General features: G+C 46.6%; 1 protein-coding gene across 3 annotated transcripts in view; it reads left to right on the top strand.

Annotated features, from left to right (window-relative positions):
* Positions 1-27,094, top strand: part of LOC136625246 (phospholipid scramblase 1-like) — a 97,196-nt gene that overhangs the window by 64,733 nt on the left and 5,369 nt on the right. For all 3 annotated transcript variants that reach the window (XM_066599309.1, XM_066599296.1, XM_066599303.1), the window contains 4 exons: positions 1,083-1,125; positions 7,121-7,341; positions 8,823-8,984; positions 21,247-21,405. In XM_066599309.1, the coding sequence (XP_066455406.1) occupies positions 1,083-1,125; positions 7,121-7,341; positions 8,823-8,984; positions 21,247-21,405 (585 nt within the window). The remainder of the gene's footprint in view (positions 1-1,082; positions 1,126-7,120; positions 7,342-8,822; positions 8,985-21,246; positions 21,406-27,094) is intronic.

Below are 27,094 nucleotides of genomic sequence, written 5' to 3' on the forward strand. Positions count from 1 at the left end.
CCAACAGGTCATGTTTTCAGGATATCCTATGGTAAGAATATCTGTGGCAATGTCTGAGACACCAACAATAATTACATCACCTGTGCAATACTGAGGAAATCCTGAAAACATGACCTGTTGGCAGTCCCTGAGAACTGGAGTTGGGGAACACTGCTTTATACTGTCCGAGGACTGCATAAAGTAGTGATAGATATGCTGATTCCAGCAGACTGTCACTCGTGGGCCAATGTTCTAAATTTTTTTTGCACAATGGTCTTGCTTCCACGGCACCTAGTTTGAGATGGGCCAGACGTATTCATTAGGTTCTACTGGCATTGTGCACCTACCATGATTGACTGTTTTTTCAGTGTGCAGTGTAATAGCTGGGAAAATGGTAATTTCGGCATGTCATGAATATGCCAGACCTATCTCAAGCCTGGTGCCGAGGAAGCTGGATCTCTGTCATGCAGTGAGCTGCCAATTCACTTTGTAAATGCAAGAAAACTGTGAATGATTACTCCATAAGTGACTGACCGCTGGAATTAGCACGTCTTCACTACTCAATGCTGTGAGGTTCTCTTTAAAGGTATATTTTGTGTGGCCCAATAACAGTCCTCTCCCCTCTTTAAGAGGTGTTCAGGGACTTTTACTATTGACCAATCCTCAAGGTAGGTCACTAATAGTTGACCGGTGAGGGGGTTCATCGTTTAAGATCCACACTGATCAGCTGATTCCTGGGCCGGCTGTCAGTAGGGATGGCGCTGGAAGCAGATAACTCTGTCAACTTTGCAGCGGCCTTGTTTAGTACTGCAGGCACAGCTCCCTGCAGCCCCAAACCGGTTCGCTGCAATATGGACAGCACTATCTGCATTGACAGTGGGCATGGTGATCAGCTGATGAATGGGAATTCCGAGTGGTGGGCCCATTCTGAGGATTGATCATCTGGTAAAAGTCCCAGAAAACCCCTTAAAGAAGGGAAAGGACTGTTATTTGCCCACACAAAATATACCTTTAATAAATCAATATTTATTTCAATCTGGATCTTCTATACACTTCCTTATCCATTTGATAAGTTACTGATAACTTTGTTTTGGTTTTGGCAGATAGGCCAACTTCTTATCCATCAACAAGTAGAGCTGCTGGAAGGTAGGTTATATCTCACTACAGAACATGTTAGCATTCTGAAGGACTATCTTTATATGGTTAATGAGCTGTTCTTCTCGCCATGTTGCTCACTCTACATAACCTGCAGACATCTGCCTTTCTTAAGGTGCCCATACACATTAGACTAAAATTGATTCAAATGGATGATTTCAAGCAAAACATTTGTTCGTCTGGTAAAATAGTAACAAGGAATAATTGTTTTCACTGACCGGTGACCTACAGTCATCATCTAGGAAGAAGTCAACTGCATTTAAAATTTCTGTCAAACGGTCGGACAAAAGATATATTTTATAAGAATGTTCCCGAAAGGTTGTTCGCCATTACCTGGTGTCTTTGAACATGCAGGACCAATTTTCCTTTCATTCTCCAAGGGCGGGGAAGGGGTTGCAAAAGTCAGACTCCTGCTGGTCTTTATGGTTTGGCATAGTGAGTGAAGACAGATATCTGAAAAAATTGATGTGCCATGTTGGATTTTTTGGGGTTATTTTTGGGCTCATGCCTAATCAATGACCAGTATGCCATCACTGAAAGCCCAGGCCACTGATCAAGGCAGAAATCGACTAACAATTTGTTTCAAGTTATGATATTGTCATCCAAAATTTAATCATAAATGAAGTCATTCAGCAAATGGCTTTCTTAAATAGCTAATGTATGGGCAGCTTTATGATAGTATCATGCATGTAGTTTTTGAAGCCAAAGACTCTTTAATCACCATAAAAAATTGCATGTGTGGTTCCAGCCTTCAAGCTTCACTGCTGTTTCAATTGGATTTTTTGTTAATATACCGACATACAGTACTGCAAAGATTCAGCTTGTTGATAGAATTAAACATATATTTATTATATGGGGATGCGGCATGCATGGGACGACGCCGAGCAAACTCAGAACGACAAGTGAGTTAGTAACCAGCAACCTAAACCGGAGAACTGGAAGTCTGAGTCTCTAAGGTCCATTTTCCTCTTGCACTGTAGACGTCTTTGTTCATAGGCCAGGCTACTAGAAAGTAACGAAACAATGTACTACGCTTCACAAGATGATCCACACCAGTCGCGTAGGAAGGGTGCTGTGGCAGGTGCGGGCTGCCATGGGTCACTAAGGATAGGGGAAGGTGGGGGGACAAAAAAAATTTCCGCACTGGGTACCTTGCTATGCCACTGCCCCTTATACTGAAAAGCAAAAAATGGATATACTCAACTCATCCGTTTTGCTCCTCTTGCTCTGGCCTCTGCAATCTGATGACGCATAGTGCTTACCGGAGAACGTCCTATTGTTGCTAGTCCCTGCCTTCACTGACGCCGAGGATTGATTGGAGTAATTACATGTGCTTGTCATGTGATCGCTCTATGAGAAAGTCCTCAAGTGAGTAGTAACGACTGCAGAGGAACGACACAGATGAGGTGAGTATATCTGTTTTTTGTTTAATTTCAGGAGAGGCCCCACTTAAAAAAAAATAGTTGGCCCATGCAGCAGTTTCAGGACCTGACCAGCCGAGCAGGATTTTGCCAGTGAATTCAATGGCCAATCTACCCCTGAATCTATGGTATATACTAATAGTCTTCAAAGGGGGCATTTGTTTCAATTTTCTGAGAAGCTACTGAAGAAATGGTGACCAAACTATCACTGGAAAAAAGCCTATTTTAGGTGAATACCCACTACAGTTTTTTTTCACTGCGAAATTCGCTGCGTTTTTTATTCTGCAGGGGTCTATGGGGCTTGTAATGTTAAAATCCCGAAATCGTAAAAAAAAAACTGTAGTGGGTAGTCACCCTTAAAGGGGATTGTCTGGGTATAAAAAAAACTGGCCTATTCTCATGTTAGATCATGAATATCTGATTGGCACTCTCACTGGTCATATATTTGAAGAGATTGCGGCACTGGTGCAAGCGCTGCAGCCTGTCCAATGTTACATCGATTACAATCCTGTTTGTACTCAGAATACTGTACTTCTCTGAATACTGCCGTGTTGTCGCATTCACTTCAATGCATTGGCACCCTGTGTTGTGGGTCCGCCTTTGTTGCCCCTTATATGCCACAGTCGCTATTGACCACAGTACCTAAGGGGTTAAGCACCTGGGATCTGAGTTATTTTTCACCTATATCAATGTAGTGGGTTGTCAACTGTAAATTAATGTAGGTTAAGAACAGAAGCTAATGATACTAATGTGGGCTGACTGATAGACTGCAAAGTCAATACAATACTGTGCAAAAGTTTTAGGCAAGTGTGGAAAAAAATGCTGCAAAGTTAGAATGCTTTCAAAAATAGAAGTGGTAATAGTTTATTTTTGTCAATTGAGGATGATTATCCGTTCAGTCACATGCGACCTTCGGTCACTCTATGGATCAATGTTTTCCACGCATTCCTGTCTTTCACCGCTTCTTTCAGTTCGGCGATTGACATGTTCGTGGTGACCTTGATTGTATCTAGCCATCTTGTTTTTTGTCACCCTGATTGTCTCTTTGCACTAATTTTGCCATGCATCAGTACTGTTTCCAGTGAGTTAGCACTCATCACGTGTCCAAAAAAAGAGAGCCGCTGTTTGATGATTTTGCCATCTAGTGATATTTTCGGTTTGATGCGATCGAACACTACTTTGTTTTTATGGCAGTGTAGTGGCCCAGAGTTAATGGTGCCTGTATGTTGTCAGTGTTTTCTGTGTTGCATGAATTTGATCTGCATTGCACCTCTGCGGCACTGAATGCGTTACTGTCTGGTTTATGTCTGGAAAATGTATTGTGTTGTATGTCACGTGACCATGTTTTATATATGTGATTGCAAGGTAGAATGCAAGTTAGTCTAGCAAGTACTTCTGAGTGCAAGAAAGAAAGAAGTTCTGCTGGTTGAACCCCACAGACACTGATCAGTCTGTGCGTGGAGATGGAAGAGGCTGAGCGATTGCCTTGTGTGTGCCCTGAGCCCAACTCACCTGGAGGACTGAGAGACTGAAAGGAACCGCCATGCAGCGCTGAGTGCCCATCTTCCCAATGTGAGTGTTGACCGGCAGAGAGCTGGAGAGAGAAGGAGAGTGTCTGTTATCCTGTGGATCCTCTCTGTCGCATCCCTTTTGTGTTCTGCAATATTTTTCCTGCTGGCATGTGTAAAGTTGGACTGTAACTAGTTCTGCAAGTAAACAAGATTAACTGACCGTTCCCGGTTTTGCTCTGAAAAGTTAACTCTGTGAGTAGACTCTTTATTTAATCATCTGGATTCACCGAAGAGGACGGAACGGTGGCATCATGAGTGACAAAAGATAAAGATTAAAGGGGTTGTCTCGCGGCAGCAAGTGGGGTTATACACTTCTGTATGGCCATATTAATGCACTTTGTAATATACATCGTGCATTAAATATGAGCCATACAGAAGTTATTCACTTACCTGCTCCGTTGCTGGCGTCCCCGTTGCCATGGTTCCGTCTAACTTCGGTGTCTTCTTGGTTTTTTAGACGCGCTTGCGCAGATGGATCTTCTCCCTTCGGCTGGTCTTGGAAGCATCGGCGTTTTGGCTCCGCCCCCTTGTACGCATCATCGCGTAGCTCCGCCCCATGACGTGTGCCGGTTCCAGCCTCCTGATTGGCTGGAATCGGCACATGATGGGGGCGGAGCTACGCGATGACGCGAAAAGGGGGCGGAGCCAAAACGCCGATGCTTCCAAGACCAGCCGAAGGGAGAAGATCCATCTGCGCAAGCGCGTCTAAAAAACCAAGAAGACACCGAAGTTAGACGGAACCATGGCAACGGGGACGCCAGCAACGGAGCAGGTAAGTGAATAACTTCTGTATGGCTCATATTTAATGCACGATGTATATTACAAAGTGCATTAATATGGCCATACAGAAGTGTATAGACCCACTTGCTTTCGCGAGACAACCCCTTTAAGATAAACCATTGCTTGGATTACTCCTTGAAACTCCCCCAGTAGTAACTTGGACGGGTCCCATGCTACTCCCAGCGGAGGAGATGGTAGAGCCCCGTGACAAGGCCTCAATCTACCCCGCTATCTCCTCGGCTGTGGGCCCACTCCTCAGACGCTGCAGCACTTCTAGCCATTTGTAGCATTCTCCTCCAGCACCTTAGTTCAAACGCATCAATTTTCCTTCTGTCTGTTTTTCTGAGTGTCCAAGTTTCGCAACTGCTAATATTCTTACTTTTCCAGATCTTTTGCATCCCTTCCATTGCATTTCTACCAAGTGTAATCCGTCTCTTGATCTCCAGTCCAGATTGCCCGTTGAAATCGATTTTGCATCCAAGAAAGATGAAATCTTGAAACGTCTCGAGTCGACTTCATTGTTGTTAATTTTTAGGTTCACTGTATTGTTGGTTACCATTGTGTTCATGACTTTAGTTTTCTTCCTGTTGAGGTACAGTCCCATGCATTCGCATTCCTTTTGCACTCGTTGGATAGGGTATTCCAGGTCCCTTTCACTTTCCGCCAGCAGGGTGGTGTCATCTGCATATCGAAGGTTGTTGACATTTCTGCCACCGATTTTGACTCAGATTTCTGATTCATCCAGATTGCATCATGATCGTTTCTGCGTACAGATTGGAAAGGACTGGGGATAGAATGTAGCCTTACCATACACCTTTCTCGATTTCAAACCAATCCGTGTTTCCATAAACTGTCCTCACTGTTGCTTCTTGGTTGTTGTGAAGCAGCCTTATAAGCTGTTCAATATGTTCTGGAACGCCCATTTGCTTCAGACAATTCCAAAGCTTGTCATGTTTGACAGAATCAAATGCCTTGCTGTAGTCGATGAAACACATGTACACATCCTTTTGATACTCCTGGGTCTTCTCCATGACCCAGCGCAGGTTCACGATTTGGTCTCTGTTGCCATGTGCTTTGTCAAAGCCAGGTTGAACGTTAAAACAGCTTGAACAGTACATCTGTATACACCAGTCTGCTATAAAATTTTTGGATAGAAGAGGCCTTGCTGAAGTAAAATAACAATCTTGTGTCTTGTTGCTGTGCTCAGTCTTGCCATGGTGTATGACCTGTGGCATGAAACTGTCTTCCACAATGTCACCTTTGTAGTAAAGTTTGGCTGTTTCTTACCAAGTTTTAAGCCTCTTACACAGCTGTTTTTGTTAAGTACTATTTCAACCTACATATGAAAAATATGATTATTATCACCTGTTGGTATAATTGGTTAATCATACATCTGACTATAATCCTACAAAATCCCTGGCCTTGTGCAGATGTACTTAGAAGAATTGATGCTGTTCTGAAGGCAAAGCCTGATCACACCATATATTGATTTAGATTTAGATTTTTCTTTTGTTCAATCACTTTGCAGTTTGTTAATTTACAAAAATAAGCTGTTAAAAAGTAACTACACTCTCAGCTAACTTTTGACATGTCAAACAGACATTTCAAAATTGTTGATCAGTGCTGCTGAGATCCCCACTGATGACTAGACTGAAGGGGCTGCCGCGCTCTACACTTTTGCTTTGGCTGCTTCTGGCAGCTGAAGACAGTCCTCATAGAGATCTATAGAAAGTACTATACACCTCTATGAGGTCGTCTTCAGATGCCAGAAGCAGACGAAAAGCTGCAAAGATAGCCGAGAGGGCACAAAGCTTGGGTAAGCCCTCATTATAATCATCAGCAGGGGTCTCAGCAGCAGGACCCCCACTGATCAAAACTTTTGACATGGTGCTCTGACATAAGTTACCTGAAAGTGTAGCTACTCTTTAACAATTCTATTTTTGAAAGCATTCTCACTTTGCAGTATTTTCCCCCACCTGCCTAAAACTGGTGCACAGTAGTATAGTTTATGGGGTTATGCACATGGCAATGCTGTGGGCACAGACCTTGTACAGCAGCACATGGAGTCACTGATTGTTACCATTCCATCCATAGGCATTGCACGTGCTGCTGTACTCTTCTGTAGAAGAACTTTTTAAGTGACAAAGAAATAATATTTTGTATATGGAATTTTTTTTTTTGATAACTATTTGCTTCTTTTATCTCCAAATTTAGTTTTTACTGGCTTTGAGAGCAATAACAAGTATGTGATCAAGAACAGCATGGGTCAGAAAGTCTACTTTGCTGCTGAACAAAATGATTGCTGTACTCGGAACTGCTGTGGATCTGACCGGCCATTTACTATAGCAATTATTGATAACTGTGGTCAGGAAGTAATCCGGCTCACCCGGCCTCTCAGATGTTCCTTATGCTGTTTTCCTTGCTGTCTGCAGAAAGTAAGTATCTTTATATCTGTTGTAGTAATCACCAATTTCTAAGTAAATCTGCCCTGTACAATCTTAGAAACTGCTATCACATTTTCTGGACTATCAGGTGCAAGGGGAAAATATTGTAGAAGCGTCGCAAAGGGCCTATATATATGTATATATTGCTTTTTCTTCATTGTAAACCAGATATTGCAGAGACATCTTAGGGCTCATTCACATCAGCGTTTAGGGATTCCACTTTCCTGCTCTGCTAGGGGAGCACACCCTCGGCGGACTGACTCCTATTGACTTGATGGAGTCTGTTCGATTTCCAGCCAGCGGTTCGGCACTTTGCTGAAATTTACAGGAACCTCCGATTCTGATGTGAACAAGACCTTAGATAGCTAAAGGTCAATTGCTTGTTTGGACAACCGCTGTTCCCCCTGACTCCCCCAGCCATGAATTATTTACTTGTGTTTAATAGTGAGTGTGGAAGAAGCCACTGCCAGACACCTCCAGCAGCAGCTTTTCTTGCCCAAAAACACAAGATCTGGCATGTTGAAATTCAACAAGCCTAAAATATGTATTCCTTGACATTTTCTATTAAGCAAATCTGAATACCTCCATACTAGAGATGAGCGAATGTACTCGGATAAGCACTACTCATCCGAGTAATGTGCTTTATCCGAGTATCGCTGTGCTCGTCTTAAAAGATTCGGGGAGCGCCGCTGCTGACAGGTGAGTCGCGGCGGGGAGCAGGGGAGAGCGGGCGGGAGAGAAGGAGAGAAAGATCTCCCCTCCGTTCCTCCCGGCTCTCCCCTGCAGCTCCCCGCTCCGCGGCGCTCCCCGAATCTTTCAAGACGAGCACAGCGATACTCGGATAAAGCACATTACTCAGACGAGTAGTGCTTATCCGAGTACGTTCGCTCATCTCTACTCCATACATATTAGATAGTTTGCAGGTCCTGACTAAATTGGCAGCTTTGACTAAGTGTCAGCCCTTTGTGGCTCATTGGCCAGTGTGAAAACTGCAAGATTTCAATGTGTGTATATGAGACAGAGGGATCTCTGTTAGGCCATTTAAATATCTCTAAATATATCCATTTAAATGCTGCAATCAATACAGGCAAATGACCAGAATCAGAGATCTCTGATCACGGCCGCTCTGGCCAGGTACCTGGCAACTATTTTCTTTTCTTTTGTAAGAAGGAACATTAGTTTCATTACTATTCAACAACGCATTGCATGTTTAAAATATTTATGTCACGGTACAGAAATTGTATTCTAATGCAACAAATATGTCAACTTTCTGTTATTCTCTGTTTATTATAAAACCCAAAAAAATTATTGAAAAGAAAAATAGCCAACGCCCATCGTGTATAGAGCAAGCTTGGTTCTGAGTCTGCTCTATACAAACACTGTGCATATATGTCAGATATCACCAAGGGATTAAAATGGCTCTCAGTTAGAAAGCAGCTCTTACCTATAATGTTGCACTTTTCTCCTATCAGCTTGAAGTTCAGGCTCCTCCTGGGAACGTAGTTGGCTACGTGAAACAGAACTGGCACCCGTGTCTACCAAGGTTTACTTTACTGAATGAGAGAGAGGAGGAGATTTTTAAAGTGCACGGACCCTGCTACACCTGTAGTTGTTGCTCTGATGTGGACTTTGAGGTATTTAAATTCTTCAAATATCCTATAAGGGAGTAGTTGTTACAGTTATATTAAGTATAATATGTATCCTGCAGTCTATATACTGTGGTGCTTGTGGAGGACTCATGTACAGTTACAGTAGACTTAACCCCCTACCCCTCTGTGACATGCATGCATGTCACAGGTACGGGTCGGTTATGAAGTGGGCTCGGGAGCCAAGCCCGTTGGATGTCTGACAGGTCTTAGGCGTTTCCAAGAGCTGACACCCACCACAAACAGCTACAATTAGAGATAGGTCTGATTGTGGCTGTTTGAGCGTTTACATACATAGCTATTCTGATCGCAGCATGTAAACTGTCAACCGGAGGAGGCTTTTCCCCTCCAACTCACCATTACTGATCTCAGGGTACGGATGGTTGCCTTAGCAGCCCTGGGTCTGGGGAAGATTTGCAGGGCTGCCATGCATTCAATTCTTATAAGCCTATAGCAGGGCTTAATATGTGAATGTAAAAAATAAAATATACTGCAATACTGAAGTATTGTAGTATATTGCAGAAGCAATTTCAAGTTCAAGTCCTCTAAAGGGACCAAAAAATAACTGAAGTGAAATCACATTTCAAAAAAATTGAAAAATGTATTAGAAATTCAAAACCCCTGTTTTCCCATTTTTCCCCCCAAAAAACAATAAAAAATAAACAATTGTTATCCATTAGAGATGAGTGAGCACCAAAATGCTCGGGATCTCGTTGCTCGAGTCGAACTTTCCGCGATGCTCGATGCTCGATGGTTCGTTTCGAGTAACGAACCCCATTGAAGTCAATGGGCGACTCGAGCATTTTTGTATATCATGCTCCGCTAAGGTTTTCATTGGTGAAAATCTGGAAAACCCAAGAAAGTGATGGAAACGACACAGAAACGGATAGGGCAGGCGAGGGGCAACATGCTGGGCTGCATTTCAGGTTCCCAGGTCCCACTATTAAGCCACAATAGCGGCAAGAGTGCCCCCCTCCCCCCTAACAATTTTTATTTCGGACAACTCCTCATTAGTAAGGCACACCTTAGCTAAGCACCACACTACCTCCAACTAAGCACAAGCACTGCCTGCGGGAAACACCGCTGCCTCTTCCCCTGGGTTACATGCTGCCCAACCGCCCCGCACGACCCAGTGTCCACAGCGCACACCAAAGTGTCCCTGCGCAGCCTTCAGCTGCCCTCATGCCACACGCTGGCCTCATAGCCACACCACCCTCATGTCTATTTATGAGTGCGTCTGCCATGAGGAGGAACAGAAGGCACACACTGCAGAGGGTTGGCAGGTCCAGGCAGCGACCCTCTTTAAAAGGGGTGGGGCGATAGCCCACAATGCTGTACAGAAGCAATGAGAAATCCAATCCTGTGCCACCTCCGTCAGGAGCTGCAAACGTGGGCATAGTAATGGGGAATCCATGTGCCACACAGTATTCATTCTGTCAAGGTGTCACATAGCTCAATCGACATTGCAAGGGGAAAGCCATCTGTGCTCTGCCCCCTACCCAAGTCAGTCAGTGTCTTTGTGCCAGACAGGTCAAACACAGCGATGGGAACTAAGTTTGCACCAACAGCATAGGTGGGTCCTAGGAAACCCAAGACATGAACAAAAAATTGATCTGAGCGGCCAAACATGGCAGACTTGCACCGCGCCCACGACATAGGCCTCGGCCCACAGCTTCAGAAATCGTAGGCAGGAAGCGGACTTTCACTGCACCCAGAACATAGGCCTCTGCACAAACCCTCAGCAATCGCGGGCCTACAGTGGACTCCAGTGCTAGCGTAGCTGTGCACGTCTCATTAGCGCTGTATTGCTCCTGTAGTTTGTCCCAATGCAGTGCCCCGGATAGTAGAGCTAAGGTCAGATTAAATACAGGTTGGCTTCGGCCCACACTGCATGCCCCAGTCAGACCGGGGTTTTTTATAAGTATAGACAGGCAGGTACAACTTCGCAATCGGAATTCCGTGTGCACCCACAGCATGGGTGGCTCCCTGGAACCCACCAGCGGTACATAAATATATCCCATTGCAGTGCCCTGGACAGCAGAGCTAGCATCAGATTAAATGCAGGTGGGCTTCGGCCCACACTGCATGCCCCAGTCAGACTGGGGTTCTTTATAAGTAGACACAGGCAGGTACAACTCCGTGTGGACCGACAGCATGGGTGGGTCCCAGGAAGCCACCGGTGGTACATAAATAAATCCCATTGCATTGCCCTGAACAGCTGAGGTAACGTCAGATAAAATGCAGGTGGGCTTCGGCCAACACTGCATGCCCCAGTCAGACTGGGGTTTTTTATAAGTATACATAGGCAGGTACAACTCCCTAATGTGAAGTTCGTGTGGACCGACAGCATGGGTGGGTCCCAGGAAGCTACCGGCAGTACATAAATAAATCCCATTGCATTGCCCAGCACAGCTGAGGTAACGTCAGATTAAATGCAGGTGGGCTTCGGCCCACACTGCATGCCCCAGTCTGACCGGGGTTTTTAATACATAGACACAGGCAGGTACAAATCCCTAATGTGAAGTCCCTGTGGAGCGACAGCATGGGTAGCTCCCTGGAACCCACCGGCGGTACATAAATATATCCAATTGCAGTGCCCTGGACAGCAGAGCTAACGTCAGATTAAATGCAGGTGGGCTTCGGCCCACACTGCATGCCCCAGTCAGACTGGGGTTCTTTATAAGTAGACACAGGCAGGTACAACTCCGTATGGACCGACAGCATGGGTGGGTCCCAGGAAGCCACCGGCGGTACATAAATAAATCCCATTGCAGTGCCCTGGACAGCAGAGCTAACGTCAGATAAAATGCAGGTGGGCTTTGGCCCACACTGCATGCCCCAGTCTGACCGGGGGTTTTTTATAAGTATACACAGGCAGGTACAACTCCCTAATGTGAAGTCCGTGTGGACCGACAGCATGGGTGGGTCCCAGGAACCCACCGGCGGTACATAAATAAATCCCATTGCATTGCCCAGCACAGCTGAGGTAACGTCAGATTAAATGCAGGTGGGCTTCGGCCCACACTGCATGCCCCAGTCTGACCGGGGGTTTTAATACATAGACACAGGCAGGTACAAATCCCTCATGTGAAGTCCCTGTGGACCGACAGCATGGGTGGCTCCCTGGAACCCACCGGCGGTACATAAATATATCCCATTGCAGTGCCCTGGACAGCAGAGCTAACGTAAGATTAAATACAGGTGGGCTTCGGCCCACGCTGCATGCCCCAGTCAGACCGGGGCTTTTTAATTCCTAGTCACAGGCAGGTAGAACTCCCCTATGGGAAGTCTGTGTGAGGTGGACCCACAGCATGGGTGGCTCCCTGGAACCCACCGGTGGTACATATATAAATTCCATTGCAGTGCCCTGCACAGCTGAGCTAACGTTACATTAAATACAGGTGGGCTTTGGCCCACGCTGCATGCCCCAGTTAGACTGAGTTTTTTTATAAAAAGACACAAGCCGGTACAACTCCCCTATGTAAATTGCGGGTGAACACACAGCATGTGTGGCTCCCTGGAAGCCACTGGCGGTGCATAAATAAATCCCATTGCATTGCCCAGCACAGCTGAGGTAACGACAGATTAAATGCAGGTGGGCTTCGGCCCACACTGCATGCCCCAGTCAGACTGGGGTTATTTATAAGTATACACAGGCAGGTACAAATCCCTAATGTGAAGTCCGTGTGGACCCACAGCATGCGTGGCTCCCTGGAACCCACCGGCGGTACATAAATGTATCCCATTGCAGTGCCCTGGACAGCAGAGCTAACGTCAGATTAAATGCAGGTGGGCTTTGGCCCACACTGCATGCCCCAGTCAGACTGGGGTTATTTGTAAGTATACACAGGCAGGTACAACTCCCTAATGTGAAGTCCGTGTGGACCCACAGCATGCGTGGCTCCCTGGAACCCACCGGCGGTACATAAATATATCCCATTGCAGTGCCTTGGACAGCAGAGCTAATGTCAGGTTACATACAGGTGGGCTTCGGCCCACACTGCATGCCCTAGTCAGACTGGGTAAATGTCTTTTTGGCCATGTACGTGGAACACCGCGATGGGAAGACTAAGTGCACCCATAGTATGCACCGACCCCTGTAATACTCCTGTAGCTAAGGTATACGCAAACCCCACTAACAGTTATGTTCCAGAAGTCTAGGGAGACCCTATTAACACTTCTGTAGTTACAGTATAAGCAGACCCCAGTTACATTTCAGTAGCTGCAGTATAGGGAGAGCACAGTATCAGTTACATTTCAGTAGTAACGGTATCGACAGACCCCTGTAACATTTCCGTAACAGCAGGATAGGCATAGCCCAGTATTAGTAGGATTTCAGTAGTAACAGTATAGACAGATTGACAACACCTATGTGGAAAAGCTAGTATTTTCTAAGACAAGAGAGGGGCATTTGATTGCAATGAAAAGGATAGTCAAGGTACTGAAAGTCTGCACTCCTTCTCATCTCAAGCGGGAAAATGGAAAGGCTACATTCCTATGGTTTCCGTTGTCCATTTCATTTACAGCAGTATCGACAGACCCCAGTAACATTTCAGTTCCAGCAGTGCAGACAGACCCCAGTAACATTTCAGTAGTATCATTAGGACAGGCCCCAGTAACATTTCTGTAGCAACAGTATAGACAGACCCCAGTAACATTTCATTTACAGCAGTATTGACAGACCCCAATTGATTACATTGTAGGAGAGGGCCCGAAAAATTGGTGTACTGACAATACAAATGTACCCCACAAAAAATTGCCCATGCCCAACCCAGAGGGCAGGTGAAACCCATTAATCGCTTAGCGTACTGTGGCTTAATTTTTAACTAGGCCTGGAGGCAGCCCAGTCAAAATAACAATTGGTTCAGGTGGAAGTTTCAATGCTTTAAAGAGAATTGAAACAGATAAATATTATTTAGAAAAGTTATATGAGCCTTTTGGCCCACAGAAAAATTGCCCGTTCGCGGTGATTACGTGAGGTTTCAGGAGGGGGAGCCGGAGGAGGAGGACGAATATACACAGATTGACAAAGGTCTTTAGGTAGCGCTGCTGTCCGCTGGTGGAGAAGAGAAGTCTGGGGAAATCCAGGCTTTGTTCATCTTTATGAGTGTAAGCCTGTCGGCACTGTCAGTTGACTGGCAGGTACGCTTGTCCGTGATGATTCCCCCAGCTGCACTAAACACCCTCTCTGACAAGACGCTAGCCGCAGGGCAAGCCAACACCTCCAGGGCATACAGCGCAAGTTCGGGGCACGTGTCCAGCTTTGACACCCAGTAGTTGTACGGAGCAGAGGCGTCACGGAGGATGGTGGTACGATCGGCTACGTACTCACTCACCATCTTCTTACAGTGCTCCCTCCGACTCAGCCTGGACTGGAGAGGTGTGACACAGTCTTGCTGGGGAGCCATAAAGCTGTCAAAGGCCTTGGAGAGTGTTCCCCTGCCTGCGCTGAACATGCTGCCTGATCTCCACACCTCCCCTTCTACTTGGCCCTTGGAACTGCGCCTTCTGCAACTAGCGCTGTCAGATGGGAAGTTTACCATCAGTTTGTCCACCAGGGCCCTGTGGTATTGCATCACTCTCAAACCCCTTTCCTCTTCGGGAATGAGAGTGGAAAGGTTCTCCTTATACCGTGGGTCGAGCAGTGTGTACACCCAGTAATCCGTAGTGGCCAGAATGCGTCTAACGCGAGGGTCACGAGAAAGGCATGCTAACATAAAGTCAGCCATGTGTGCCAGGGTACCTGTACGCAACACATGGCTGTCCTCACTAGGAAGATCACTTTCAGGATCCTCCTACTCCTCCTCAGGCCATACATGCTGAATGGATGAGAGGCAAGCAGCATGCGTACCCTCTGCAGTGGGCCCAGTTGTCTCTTCCTCCTCAGGCTCCTCCCCCCTCCTTCTCCTCCTGCTCAACGCGCTTAGATATAGACATGAGGGCGCTCTGACTATCCAGCAACATACTATCTTCCCCCGCCTCCGTTTCCGACCGCAAAGCGTCAGCCTTTATGCTTTGCAGGGAACTTCTCAACAGGCATAGCAGGGGAATGGTGACGCTAATGATTGCAGCATCGCCCCTCACCATCAGGGTAGACTCCTCAAAGTTTCCAAGGACCTGGCAGATATCTGCCATCCAGGCCCACTCCTCTGTAAAGAATTGAGGAGGCTGACTCCCACTATGCCGCCCATGTTGGAGTTGGTATTCCACTATAGCTCTACGCTGCTCATACAGCCGGGACAACATGTGGAGTGTAGAGTTCCACCGTGTGGGCACGTTGCAAAGCAGTCGGTGCACTGGCAGATTGAACCGATGTTGCAGGGTCCGCAGGGTGGCAGCGTCCGTGTTAGACTTGCGGAAATGTGCGCTGACCCAGCGCACCTTGCCAAGGAGGACTGACAAGTGTGGGTAGCCTTTCAGAAACCGCTGAACCACCAAGTTAAAGACGTGGGCCAGGCATAGCACGTGCAGGCAGAGCACGGGCAGGCAGAGCCGCCACCAGGTTACGGCCATTGTCACACACGACCATGCTCGGTTGGAGGCTCCGTGGCAAAAGCCAGCGGTCGGTCTGCTCTATCAGACCGTGCAACAGTTCGTGGGCCGTGTGCCTCTTCTCTCCTAAGCTGAGTAGTTTCAGCATGGCCTGCTGACGCTTGCCCACCGCTGTGCTGCCGCGCCACGCGACACTGACTGCTGGCAACGTGCTGCTGCTGACAAGTCTTGATTGCGAGGTAGAGGTTGCATTGGAGGAGGAGGAGGAGGAAGGTTTAGTGGAGGTGGCATACACCGCTGCAGAAACAAGCACCGATCTGGGGCCCGCAATTCTGGGGGTGGGTAGGACGTGAGCGGTCCCAGGTTCTGACTCGGTCCCAGCCTCCACTAAATTCACTCAATGTGCCATCAGGGAGATATAGTGGCCCTGCCCGCTTGTACTTGTCCACGTGTCTGTTGTTAAGTGGACCTTGCCAGTAACCGAGTTGGTGAGGGCGCGTACAATGTTGCGTGAGACGTGGTTGTGCAGGGCTGGGACGGCACACTGTGAAAAATAGTGGCGACTGGGGACAGAGTAGCGCGGGGCTGCCGCCGCCATCATGTTTTTGAAAGCCTCAGTTTCCACAAGCCTGTAGGGGAGCATCTCCAGGCTGATCAATTTGGCTATGTGGACATTTAAAGCTTGAGCGTGCGGGTGCGTGGCGGCGTATTTGCGCTTTCGCTCCAACAATTCTCTTAGCGACAGCTGGACACTGCGCTGAGAGTCATTGCTGGATGGGGCCGAGGACAGCGGAGGTGAGGGTGTGGGTCCAGGCCAGGACACGGTCGTGCCTGTGTCGTGAGAGGTGGGTTGGATCTCAGTGGCAGGTTGGGGCCCAGGGGAAGAGGCAGTGGCGCAAGCCGGAGGCGGTGAACGGCCTTCGTCCCACCTTGTGGGGTGCTTGGCCATCATATGCCTGCGCATGCTGGTGGTGGTGAAGCTGGTGGTGGTGGCTCCCCGGCTGATCTTGGCGCGACAAAGGTTGCACACCACTGTTCGTCGGTCGTCCACCGTCTCAGTGAAAAACTGCCACACCTTAGAGCACCTTGGCCTCTGCACGGTGGCTTGGCGTGAGGGGGTGCTTTGGGAAACAGCTGGTGGATTATTCGCTCTGGCCCTGCCTCTACCCCTGGCCACCCCACTGCCTCTTCCAACCTGTCCTGCGGCTGCAATTGCCTCCCCCTCTGAAGACCAGTCCTCAGTTGGCTTATCACACCAGGTGGGGTCAGTCACCTCATCGTCCAGCGGCTCTTCCTCCGAATCCTCTGTGCGCTTCTCCCTCGGACTTACTGCCCTTACTACTGCCTCACTGATAGACAACTGTGTCTCATCGTCATCGTCCTCCTCACCCACTGAAAGCTCTTGAGACAGTTGCCGGAAGTCCCCAGCCTCATCACCCGGACCCCGGGAACTTTCCAAAGGTTGGGCATCGGTCACAACAAACTTCTCCAGTGGGAGAGGAACCATTGTTGCCCAATCTGGGCAGGAGCCCGAGAACAGTTCCTGGGAGTCTGCCTGCTTCTCAGAATGTGTCATTTTCATGGAGTGAGGAGGCTGGGAGGAAGGAGGAGCAGCAGCCAGAGGATTCAGAGTTGCAGCAGTGGACGGCGTAGAGGACTGGGTGGTCGATAGATTTTCTGCCATCCACGACAGGACCTGCTCACACTGCTCGGTTTTTAATAAAGGTCTACCGTGTGGACCCAAAAATTGTGATATGAAGCTGGGGACCCCAGAAACTGTCCTCTCTCCTACTCCCGCAGCAGCCGGCTGCGATTCACCTGGACCAGGAAATCGGCCTATGCGCACACCCTCACGTGGAACTCTGCGTCCTCGACCGCGACCGCGTCCACGTCCTCTACCCCTACCCCTACCCCTCAGCATGGTGGATTAAGAATCGAGCAGAGACAGAGCGGTGTAAAAATGTTTGTGAATTATTGCCGCGCAGTTGGTGGCTGCCAGCGGTAATGTAACGCAAAATGAAGCCAGAGATAAATTATAAGGAAGGCTGCACGCAGGCCTTGCTGTGCACTATGCAGTTTGGATGGACGTGAAGTCCCACAGGCCAAGCAGGCAAATGCACTGGGTCACCATCAGCCTTAAAAAGGATTTCTTTTTTCAATCTATGGGCGTCTGACACACCGTACACTTCTGAGGCAGCTGGCGTATAACACAGAGCGGTGTAAAAAATTTGTGGTTTCTTGGCGTACACTTGGAGGCAGACAGCGCAGACGTTACACGAACTGCGGACACAAAATATTTAAATGAAGGCTGCACGAAGGCCTTGCTGTGCACTATGCAGTTTGGATGGACGTGAAGTCCCACAGGCCACGCAGACAAATGCACTGGGTCACCGTCAGCCGTAAAAAGGATTTCTTTTTTAAATTTCCTTTTTTTTCTATGCAATGCAGGCTGAGGCTATGCAGTGTGTATTGCACTTTCAATCTATGGGTGTCAGACACACCGTGCACTTGTGAGAGCACGCATGTAAGAGAGCGGTGTAAAAAATTTGTGGTTTCTTGGCGTACACTTAGAGGCAGACAGCGCTGACGTAACGCTAAGTGCGGACAGAAAAATAGTTAAATGAAGGCTGCACGCAGGCTCTGCTGTGCAATACTGAGGTACTACAACTCCCAGCAACCACGGAGTTAAATGCACAAGGTCACAGGTTGCCCTAAGAAGGACCGTTGGGGTTCTTGTAGACAGGATTCTACACTACCACTGTCCCTGTCTGACCAATACTGCCCCTATACTCAAGTACAGCCTACAGCCTGAGAACGCTATAGCCTGCACGCCCGATATACATAAAAAAAAAAAAAAGTCCAAAAATGCTCCCAGCAGCCACAACAGTAGTGCACTAGGTGAGCTGTGGCCCTAAGAAGGACCGTTGTGGTTCTTGTAGACAGGATTCTACACTACCACTGTCCCTGCCTGACCAATACTGCCCCTATACTCAAGTACAGACTGCAGCCTGAGAACGCTATAGCCTGCACGCCCGATATACATAAAATTAAAAAAAAGTGCAAAACTGCTCCCAGCACCCACAGCAGTAGTGCACTAGGTGACCTGTGGCCCTAAGAAGGACCGTTGTGGTTCTTGTAGACGCTAACACTCTCCCTATAGCAGCAGCAGCAGCACTTTCCCTGATCTCTCTTAGCTTGTGTCTGTGGCGAGCCGTGGGCGGAGCTGATTTAAATACTCGGGGGTCACTTGATCTCGCCAGCCACTCACTGCAGGGGGGTGGGATAGGGCTGGAACGTCACAGGAGGAAGTTGTAATGCCTTCCCTGTGTTTCTATTGGCCAGAAAAGGGCGCAAATTTCTCAGGGAAGGAAATGTAATTAGGTTGAGTGCCGCATGGTGCTCGCCTTGAGTAACGAGCATCTTGAACACCCTAATGCTCGAACGAGCATCAAGCTCGGACGCTCATCTCTAATATCCATGCATATGAAAAAGTCTGAACTATCAAAGTATCACTTTATTTATCTCACATAATTAATGCTGTAAAAAAACAAAAATACATACTGCCAGGATTGCATTTTTTTCTTGTTAGCCAGTCTCCTAATAACTGAAAAAAAGTGATTAAAACGTCTGTGTATGCAACAAAGATATCAACTGAAACTACAGCTCACCCTGTAGACAATAAACCCCATCAACAGAAGAAAAAATAGTTATTATGAGGCTCTGAATATTGAAATCAATTGGATCTGTGGCTGCAATTACAAGTGCCATCTAGTACATGGGTCGGAACAACGGCTTCTGCTCCGCCCCAGTGTATACTGGGACTGTCAGCTGGCGCTGGCTCAGCGCCTGCTGGCAGGCCTCTGCCGATGAACTATGAATGATCTATCTTCAGGATAGGTCGTTAATAGTATTTTTGTGGAAAACCCCTTTGAAGTGTCATTTTTATTGCACTATGAACGCTGTAAAAGCAACCACCTCCCCACCCCCTAAAAAAACAACTTTTTTTCCCCATTACACCCGAATTAAGCATTTTAAAAATACTTTATAAGGTGCATTATACAGAGTTGAGTCATATTCTGAACACCTCCTACTTTCAACATCAGCAGTGCGTAATCCATAAAGGTAGTGACATGTCATGGGCTAACATTGTGGGTGTATAAGGTGTATGATAGGCTATCTGCTCATATATTACTCATTGCAGTGAAGAGTAAAAGGGTTGATTGGCTTTCGGTCTCAAACACGCAGTTTGTGAATTGTTTGCGCTCAGGTGTGATGAAAGTATATAGTAAGTGGACAAATGGCACCATTGGGAATTGATGTGAAAGGTGAACTTCGGCTATGAAGGTGAACGTGGGTTAACCATACACTACAACGGAGCAGCTCACCATGAAAATGAACCAGGGAACTACCAGACTTGTGTCTAAAAGAGGTCAGCGAACTCTACTGCACATGGGGCTCCAAAGCAGACAGATGGTCCCTGTACCTATGCTAACAAAGTTAAATCAGAAGACAAGGCTTCAATTTGCACAGCAGTATTGGAATTGGACCACTACTGATCGGCAAAGGGTTGCCTGCTCCGATGAGTCACAGTTTCAGCTTCACCGAACGGATAGTGTTGACGTGTCAGGCGAGAAACATCAGAGAACAAACACCCTGCAGCCATTGATGAAAGAACACAAGCCAGTGGCGGAAGTGTTTATGGTCTGGGAAATTTTTTATGCCATTCTCTGGTTGCACTCCTCCATGTAGAAGGCACTCTGAACTGATTTGGTTATGTACCCATGCTTACAGATCACATACACCCATACATGCTGTTTGTGCTCCCTGGGGCAGATGGGAACTTCCAGCCAGACAATTCGACATGTTGCATGACTAGAAATGTCCAACAGTGGTTGGAAGAGCACGACCAAGACTTCCAAGTACTTCCCTGGCCCCTAATTCCCTAAACTTGAACCTAATTGAGCATCTTTGGGACCACATCGATCATGGTGTTTGCTCTATGGATCCACCCCCACACACCCTCCAGCAACTGTGGGATATACTGCAGTCAGCATGGCTCCAGATACCGGAGACAACCTACCAGCACCTTATAGAGTCACTTCCAGCCCATCTAGCTGCTGTCCATGAGGCACATGGCCGTTACTCTGGATATTAGCTCCTGGTCATAATAATGTGACTTGACTCTGTATAGTACTGTTAAAAATACAACTTGTCTCAATATACAAGCAGTAATATGGCTATGTTGATGAAAAATGAAACAGTTTTAGCTCTTGGAATGCAGAGATAAAAAAAAAACAGAAAATGAAAAACCCAAAAGTAGAAAAATCCACAGCTCTCAAGTAAACAGCCAGACTTCATAAGTAAATGTTAGTAAGGCTGATAGGTTTGTACCAAACGTTTCCATCATTCACTTAAGACCTTTCTTGAATCTGTCCAGCTGAATGAACTTCATGATATGGAGTCCATGCCTGGAGACTCGAGTCTCTAAAGTAGTTGTCTTTAACCCTTTCTGCTGACACATTGGTGGCAGCTTTTGACCTGTTTTTACTGATTTCATACTGAATAGTGATGTAACATTTGGGTTTGGATGTAGAATATTATAAGACACCAAAGAAATGATGCAAACCAAATTGTAAACCCCAGAAGGAGTGTTCTACCACAAGTTCATTTACATAGTACATGAATCCTATCCTGTACCCACATACATGCTTATCAATAATCTATGTCCGGTTTCCACAATTTCCTTCCTTTTCTTTAGCTGAAGTCACTTGGGGACGCTGTAGTTGGAAAGATCTGTAAACAATGGTCTGGATTAGCAAAGGAGCTTTTTACTACTGCTGACAACTTTGGAGTTCAGTTCCCCATGAACCTTGATGTCAAGATGAAAGCTGTCGCTCTTGGTGCCTGCTTCCTTATTGTAAGTACTTTTACCTTCCAATTTTACCAGATTTTTTGTGGTCAAATTAGTCAGTTAAAGAGTATTTTCAACAATCCTTGGCTTGTGTAGAATAGTAAAGAATTGGTTTTGTTCGATCAAATCTCCCCACAGATTTTTTAAAAACATGTAAGTAAATCTAGCTGGCTCTCCATGGCCTCCAGACCGATGTGATTCTTCCAGGAAGCTATGTGATGGGGAACTTCAAGTCTTATAGGAACACTAAACCTAGAAATCACTACAGGGCATTGCTGGAATTACCATCTGCTAGTATGCTCAGCACAAGGACAATCAGATTCACAGCCATAAAATGGGAAACCACAGTTATAACCTTAGTAAATTGGAACTGACATTGAACATACTGCAGCAAGGTGTTGTCCAGTATGTGGTTTTTATTGTGTATCTGAAGCAGCTGCTAGGTAAAGGTCCCTTTACATGGGACGACTGTCGGGCAAACGATGCCCGACACTTGTCCCTGTGTCTCCGCACTCCCGTGCTGTCACACGGGAGCTACTGGTGTTGGCTCGCTCATGGAGCGGCCATCAGGGGAGAGAGGCAGTGCAGGAGATTTCTCTCCTCTTGCTCCCCGCGCCTCTCCATTGAGATAACGCAGTGGCCATTCACTACTGAACGGCCGCTGTTTAAGCTGAACGATGAGCTTCATTGCTTATCGTTCAATTTAAACAGCAGCCGTTTAGTAGTGAATGGCCACTGCGTTATCTCAATGGAGAGGGGCGGGGGAGTGAGGAGAGAAATCTCCGGCACTGCCTCACCCCCCTGCTGGGCGCTCTGTGAGCGAGACAGCTCTGCTACCTACTGTGCAAGAGCGCGGGAGCGAGGAAACACAGGGACGAGTGTCGGGCATCGCTTGCCCGACATTCATCCCGTGTAAATGGACCTTAAGGCTTTCATTTTCATAGAAGCCATGATGGATCTGTTTGTAACAGATCCTAATGGATCCCACTGAGTCATAGTGGGTCCCTCAGATTTTCAGCAGGGTTCTCTTTTGTTCTTTCATTAGAATGGGGCAGCTCATGGAAAAGAACTAGTGCAATTGTGTACAAGGGTCCAGGCTAAAAAAATATCTAGGAGCCATTGGTTCCTAAACTGAAAAATATAGGAAGCAAATTAAATGTTTAGTTGCCAAATTTAAGTATATATATATAATTATTGTTATTTAATCACATATTAGTTAGTTAGCCAGGCAATTAGCTGAGGTAGAGACAGTAGAAGGGAAGCCAGATGAAGTCCCTGAAGCTCGGTGCAAGCAGCATGAGCATTTGGGTGATTTGTTCTAGAAAAAATTGCAGTGATATCGATGTGTTATTGCTGTGTTTTGTCGTGGCGATATTGCAATTTTGTGTCGTTCAAAGTCACACCTAGCGCTACAAAGTTGTGCGACTTTATAGCGCTCTTTTGATGGGATTTTCAGGGGGGCTTGAACTATAAGCCCTACTTTGAAAATAAGCCCTATCTGCCCTTAAAAACAAAAACAAAAGAAACACAACACCTATCAGGCGCTGTCCGCTCTGGCGCACTTCTCCTTCAAAGGTCCCCGGCACACTTGCTTGTAGTTTTCAGCCAACGCTTCCTGGTCAGGGGTTCAAAAACCCTGCCTTCAAGAAGTGCTGGCTCTGATTGACTCTTGAGCACCGCAGCTCAGCCAATCAACGAAGCACTCGATAAACCAATCACAGCCATCACATTGAATGGCTGTGATTGGTTTATCAAGCGCTGCAGAACCAGCACTTCCTGGAGGTTGGGTTTTTGAACCCCTGACCAGGAAGCACAGGCTGAAGACTACAAAAAAGTGTGCAATGGGCCTGCAAGGAGATGTACGGCGGAGCTGACAGCGCTTGTTATGTAATGTAGTTTTTTGGTGTTTTTAAAATGCAGCTTAGGGTTATTTTTAGGGAAAAGAGAAGGATTTCCTACTGTAAAAGTTGCCTCGCAACACACGAAAACTGCGCTTTCGTGCAATGCGATGCAACACAAAGGAAGGCTCAATAGGGAAACATGGGCTACAAAACATCACAATGTACCAGCCTACAAAACATCGCTAATGTGAAGGAACCTATTGAAAAGCATGGGTTTCACATAAATGCGATTTGTAGCCCCTATGAAAGCAGCCTAAGGCACACCTTCCGGATACAGAAGAGGTTTTTCTTCATTACAGCTGTTAGGCCTGGCAGATATAGTCACAAATAGTCATGGGCCTATTAGTGACCGTCTGGAGCCCTACAACAGATTTTCACCATGGTGTCCTGCATTTTACCAGAAAAGAAGAATGCAGTTTTATTCTGCTAAATTTCAATGAAGTTGTGGTTGAAGCTCCTAAGGATGCGTTCACACATGGTGGATTTTGGTGCAGATTGTGACACAGATGCATAGCAGATTTCATCCTTTCAATTATAGGGGTGTATTCTGCTGCAGACCAATGTCAAAATCTGCACAAATGCGTATTTTGTTAAAGATTTCTGGTATGGATTTTTGCTGTGGAAAATCCACACCAAATCGCTGTGTGTGAATGGTTGAAAAATTGGTAATTGGTTGTAAAGCCCCCAAAATGTCAACCGAAAATAAAGACAAATAATAGTTAAAGCGGTATTCTAAAGATTGGGTGTTTGTTCCAGTTTTTATCCATCCACAATTGATAAACTGGTTGGGGTCTAACCGCTGGAAACCCCACCAATTCTGAGAACAGGGGGTCCCATTTGCCCCACTTCTGGTCACTACTGGATCACAGATCCAACCAGAGTGACAGCACATTGAATTGAGTGTTGGCCACACATGTGCAGTGCCGCTCAATTCATTTTAATAGCTGCATCTCCGGAATACCCCTTCAAAGAAAAATAAGCAGAATTGTAATAAATCTTTCAGCCAGTCTTCCTGACTTTTATATGTAATGACTTGCTTTATTTGTAAGTCACTTTCTACCATGTTTCCCTGAAAATAAGACTCTGTCTTATATTCATTTTTTCCCCAAAAGAGGCGCTAGGTCTTCTTTTCAGGGGATGTTTTATTATACTTACCTAGCAGGCTCAGTCCATGTGCTTTCCACTACTCTCCGGAGCTTTGACGCACTAATCCACTGTTTTGATTGGCCAATTCATAAATACCACCTCCACAACGCGATGGCTGTGATTGGTTATTCGACAGCTGCTCTGCCAATCAATGCCGTATTCGATGAACCAAAAACAGCCATTGCATTGGTTCATCAAGCACTGCAATAATTGGCTGAGCAGCACTCGAGAACGAATCAGAGCCATCGCTTTTGTGGGTGAGCAAGGTGTACTGGATGCATGGCGGAGCTTTGGATAGCAGCCTTCTAGGTAATGTATTTCTTTTTTTTAATGTAATGCAGCTAGGGCTTATTTTTGCTGTAGGGCTTATATTTCAAGTTTACCCGAAAATTCAAAAAAAATCAGGGTAGGGGTTATTTTCAGGATAGGTATTATTTTCAGGGAACAGTGTCTATTGAGGGCAGGTGTTTCACAGTCCAAAACAGTAGACACAGTGTACCAAAAACAAACAATATTTTGTACACTTTCTGGTTATGGTGGGGGAGAGTATATTAATGTATGCATCAAACAGAGTATGAGGCTGAAGAGTGTTATGAATATAGCCTAAGCAAATTTATTGCAACAAGTAATGTTAAGAGACTTTTATGACCCTTCTTCTGTCACATTTGCTGTTGTGACTGAAGAACCTTGTTAACATGAGTTTAAGTTGCTCTGAAGACATAATCTAGACTGTTTTATCCCTAATGATGCTCTATTTACAGTCTACAGTTCAGTGACAATACACCTCCACTGACTGGTCGTCCTGTTCTCGCAACTCCTTTCAGTTACTCTATCTGAATGGGAAGTTTACTGTCTGTTTTTAGAAGACAATTAATCAAGCAAAGTATCCACACTGGTTTTCCCTTGGCAGCGATAAGTTACAAGTATATACGAGGGTAAATCAAAAAGTAATGCCTCCACTGTCACTACTGGCTTAACTATAGGGGATGCGGTTGCACCTGGGCCCAGGAGCTTTAGGCAGGGTTCACACGGGGTGTATTCCCGTCGGAAATCTCGCGGTTTGGCTGCAGCAAAAACTGCGAGATTTCCGCCGGGAGAACCGCCGCGGTCTAAGCCGCGGCGGCTTTGAAGCGGCTCGGCCGCTTGCTTTTCCGTTGCGGCCGGCGCTCACATAGAGGAGAGCGCGGCCGTGACATAAATAAACAAAAAAAGGAAAGTAAACAGACATGCGGTTTCAACCGGATTTACCGCTGCGGATTAGCCGTCCCGTGTGGACGAGGTTTCTGAGAAACCTCGTCCACATGGCTGGCTAATCCCGAGATAAGCGGCCGCGGGCGGATCTGCTGCGGCAAAACCGCGGCAAATCTGCCCTGTGTGAACCCAGCCTTAGGGGGCCCATAAGGCTTCTCTTCTCCATATAGGGAGCCTAGTACTATGAATAAAGGATTATAGTTAGGGGCCCTGTTATAGGTTTTGCATTGGGGCGCAGGAGCTTAAAATTATACCTCTGTATAAAGGGGTTAAGATTAGTTGGGGGCCCCAAAATAAACTTTTGCACCCAGGCCCATGAGCCTTTAACTACACTCCTGTCACCACAGCTTAAAGGGGTTGTCCCGCGCCGAAACGTTTTTGTTTTTTTTTCAATAGCCCCCCCGTTCGGCGCGAGACAAACCCGATGCAGGGGTAAAAAAAAAAAAGTCCAGTACTTACCCGAATCCCCGCGCTCCCGCGACTTCTTACTTACCTTAGTAAGATGGCCGCGGGGATCTTCACCCACGATGCACCGCGGGTCGTCTCCCATGCTGCACCGTGGGCTCTGTGTGCTCCATTGCCGATTCCAGCCTCCTGATTGGCTGGAATCGGCACACGTGACGGGGCGGAGCTACAAGGAGCAGCTCTCCGGCACGAGCGGCCCCATTCGGAAGGGAGAAGACCGGACTGCGCAAGCGCGTCTAATCGGGCGATTAGACGCTGAAATTAGACGGCACCATGGAGACGAGGATGCTAGCAATGGAACAGGTAAGTGAATAACTTCTGTATGGCTCATAATGAATGCACAATGTACATTACAAAGTGCACTAATATGGCCATACAGAAGTGTATAACCTCACTTGCTTTCGCGGGACAACCCCTTTAATTAATGAACAGACCAAAGTGAAAGTGACATAGATTATAGCCTGAGGTCTCCTGTACACAAAACTACTGTTCAAGATAGTCACCATTACACACATGCCACTATTAAACCCGAGTATCAAATCAAATGGAGGCATTTGCTTCCTGACTCATGACTTTACAGCTCATTTTAACTTCAGTTTTTAATTTTCATACCATGTAGGCTGTCTTCATAGGCCCAAACAGGTAGAAATCTGAAGGGGCCAATCAGAGCCGTAAGGTAGATGAGGCACCATGGACCACCCAATTTTGGCAATTACTGGGTTGTCAAGAATGACATGTTAGGTCTTGCATTATTGTGATGCAACTGTGTTGCTGGAGCGTCTTTGAGTTCTTTAATTTCTTAATGATCTCCTTCAACTTCTTACATTTTAACATAGTTTTGGCTGTTGATTATGTGATGCCTATCGGTAAAGTCAATGAGAATAGTGCCCTGTGTACCCCAAAACACTGCTGTCATCACCTGATGTGTTGAT

This window comes from Eleutherodactylus coqui, chromosome 1 (assembly GCF_035609145.1).
Source record: "Eleutherodactylus coqui strain aEleCoq1 chromosome 1, aEleCoq1.hap1, whole genome shotgun sequence".
NCBI classification, from domain to species: Eukaryota; Metazoa; Chordata; class Amphibia; order Anura; family Eleutherodactylidae; genus Eleutherodactylus; species Eleutherodactylus coqui.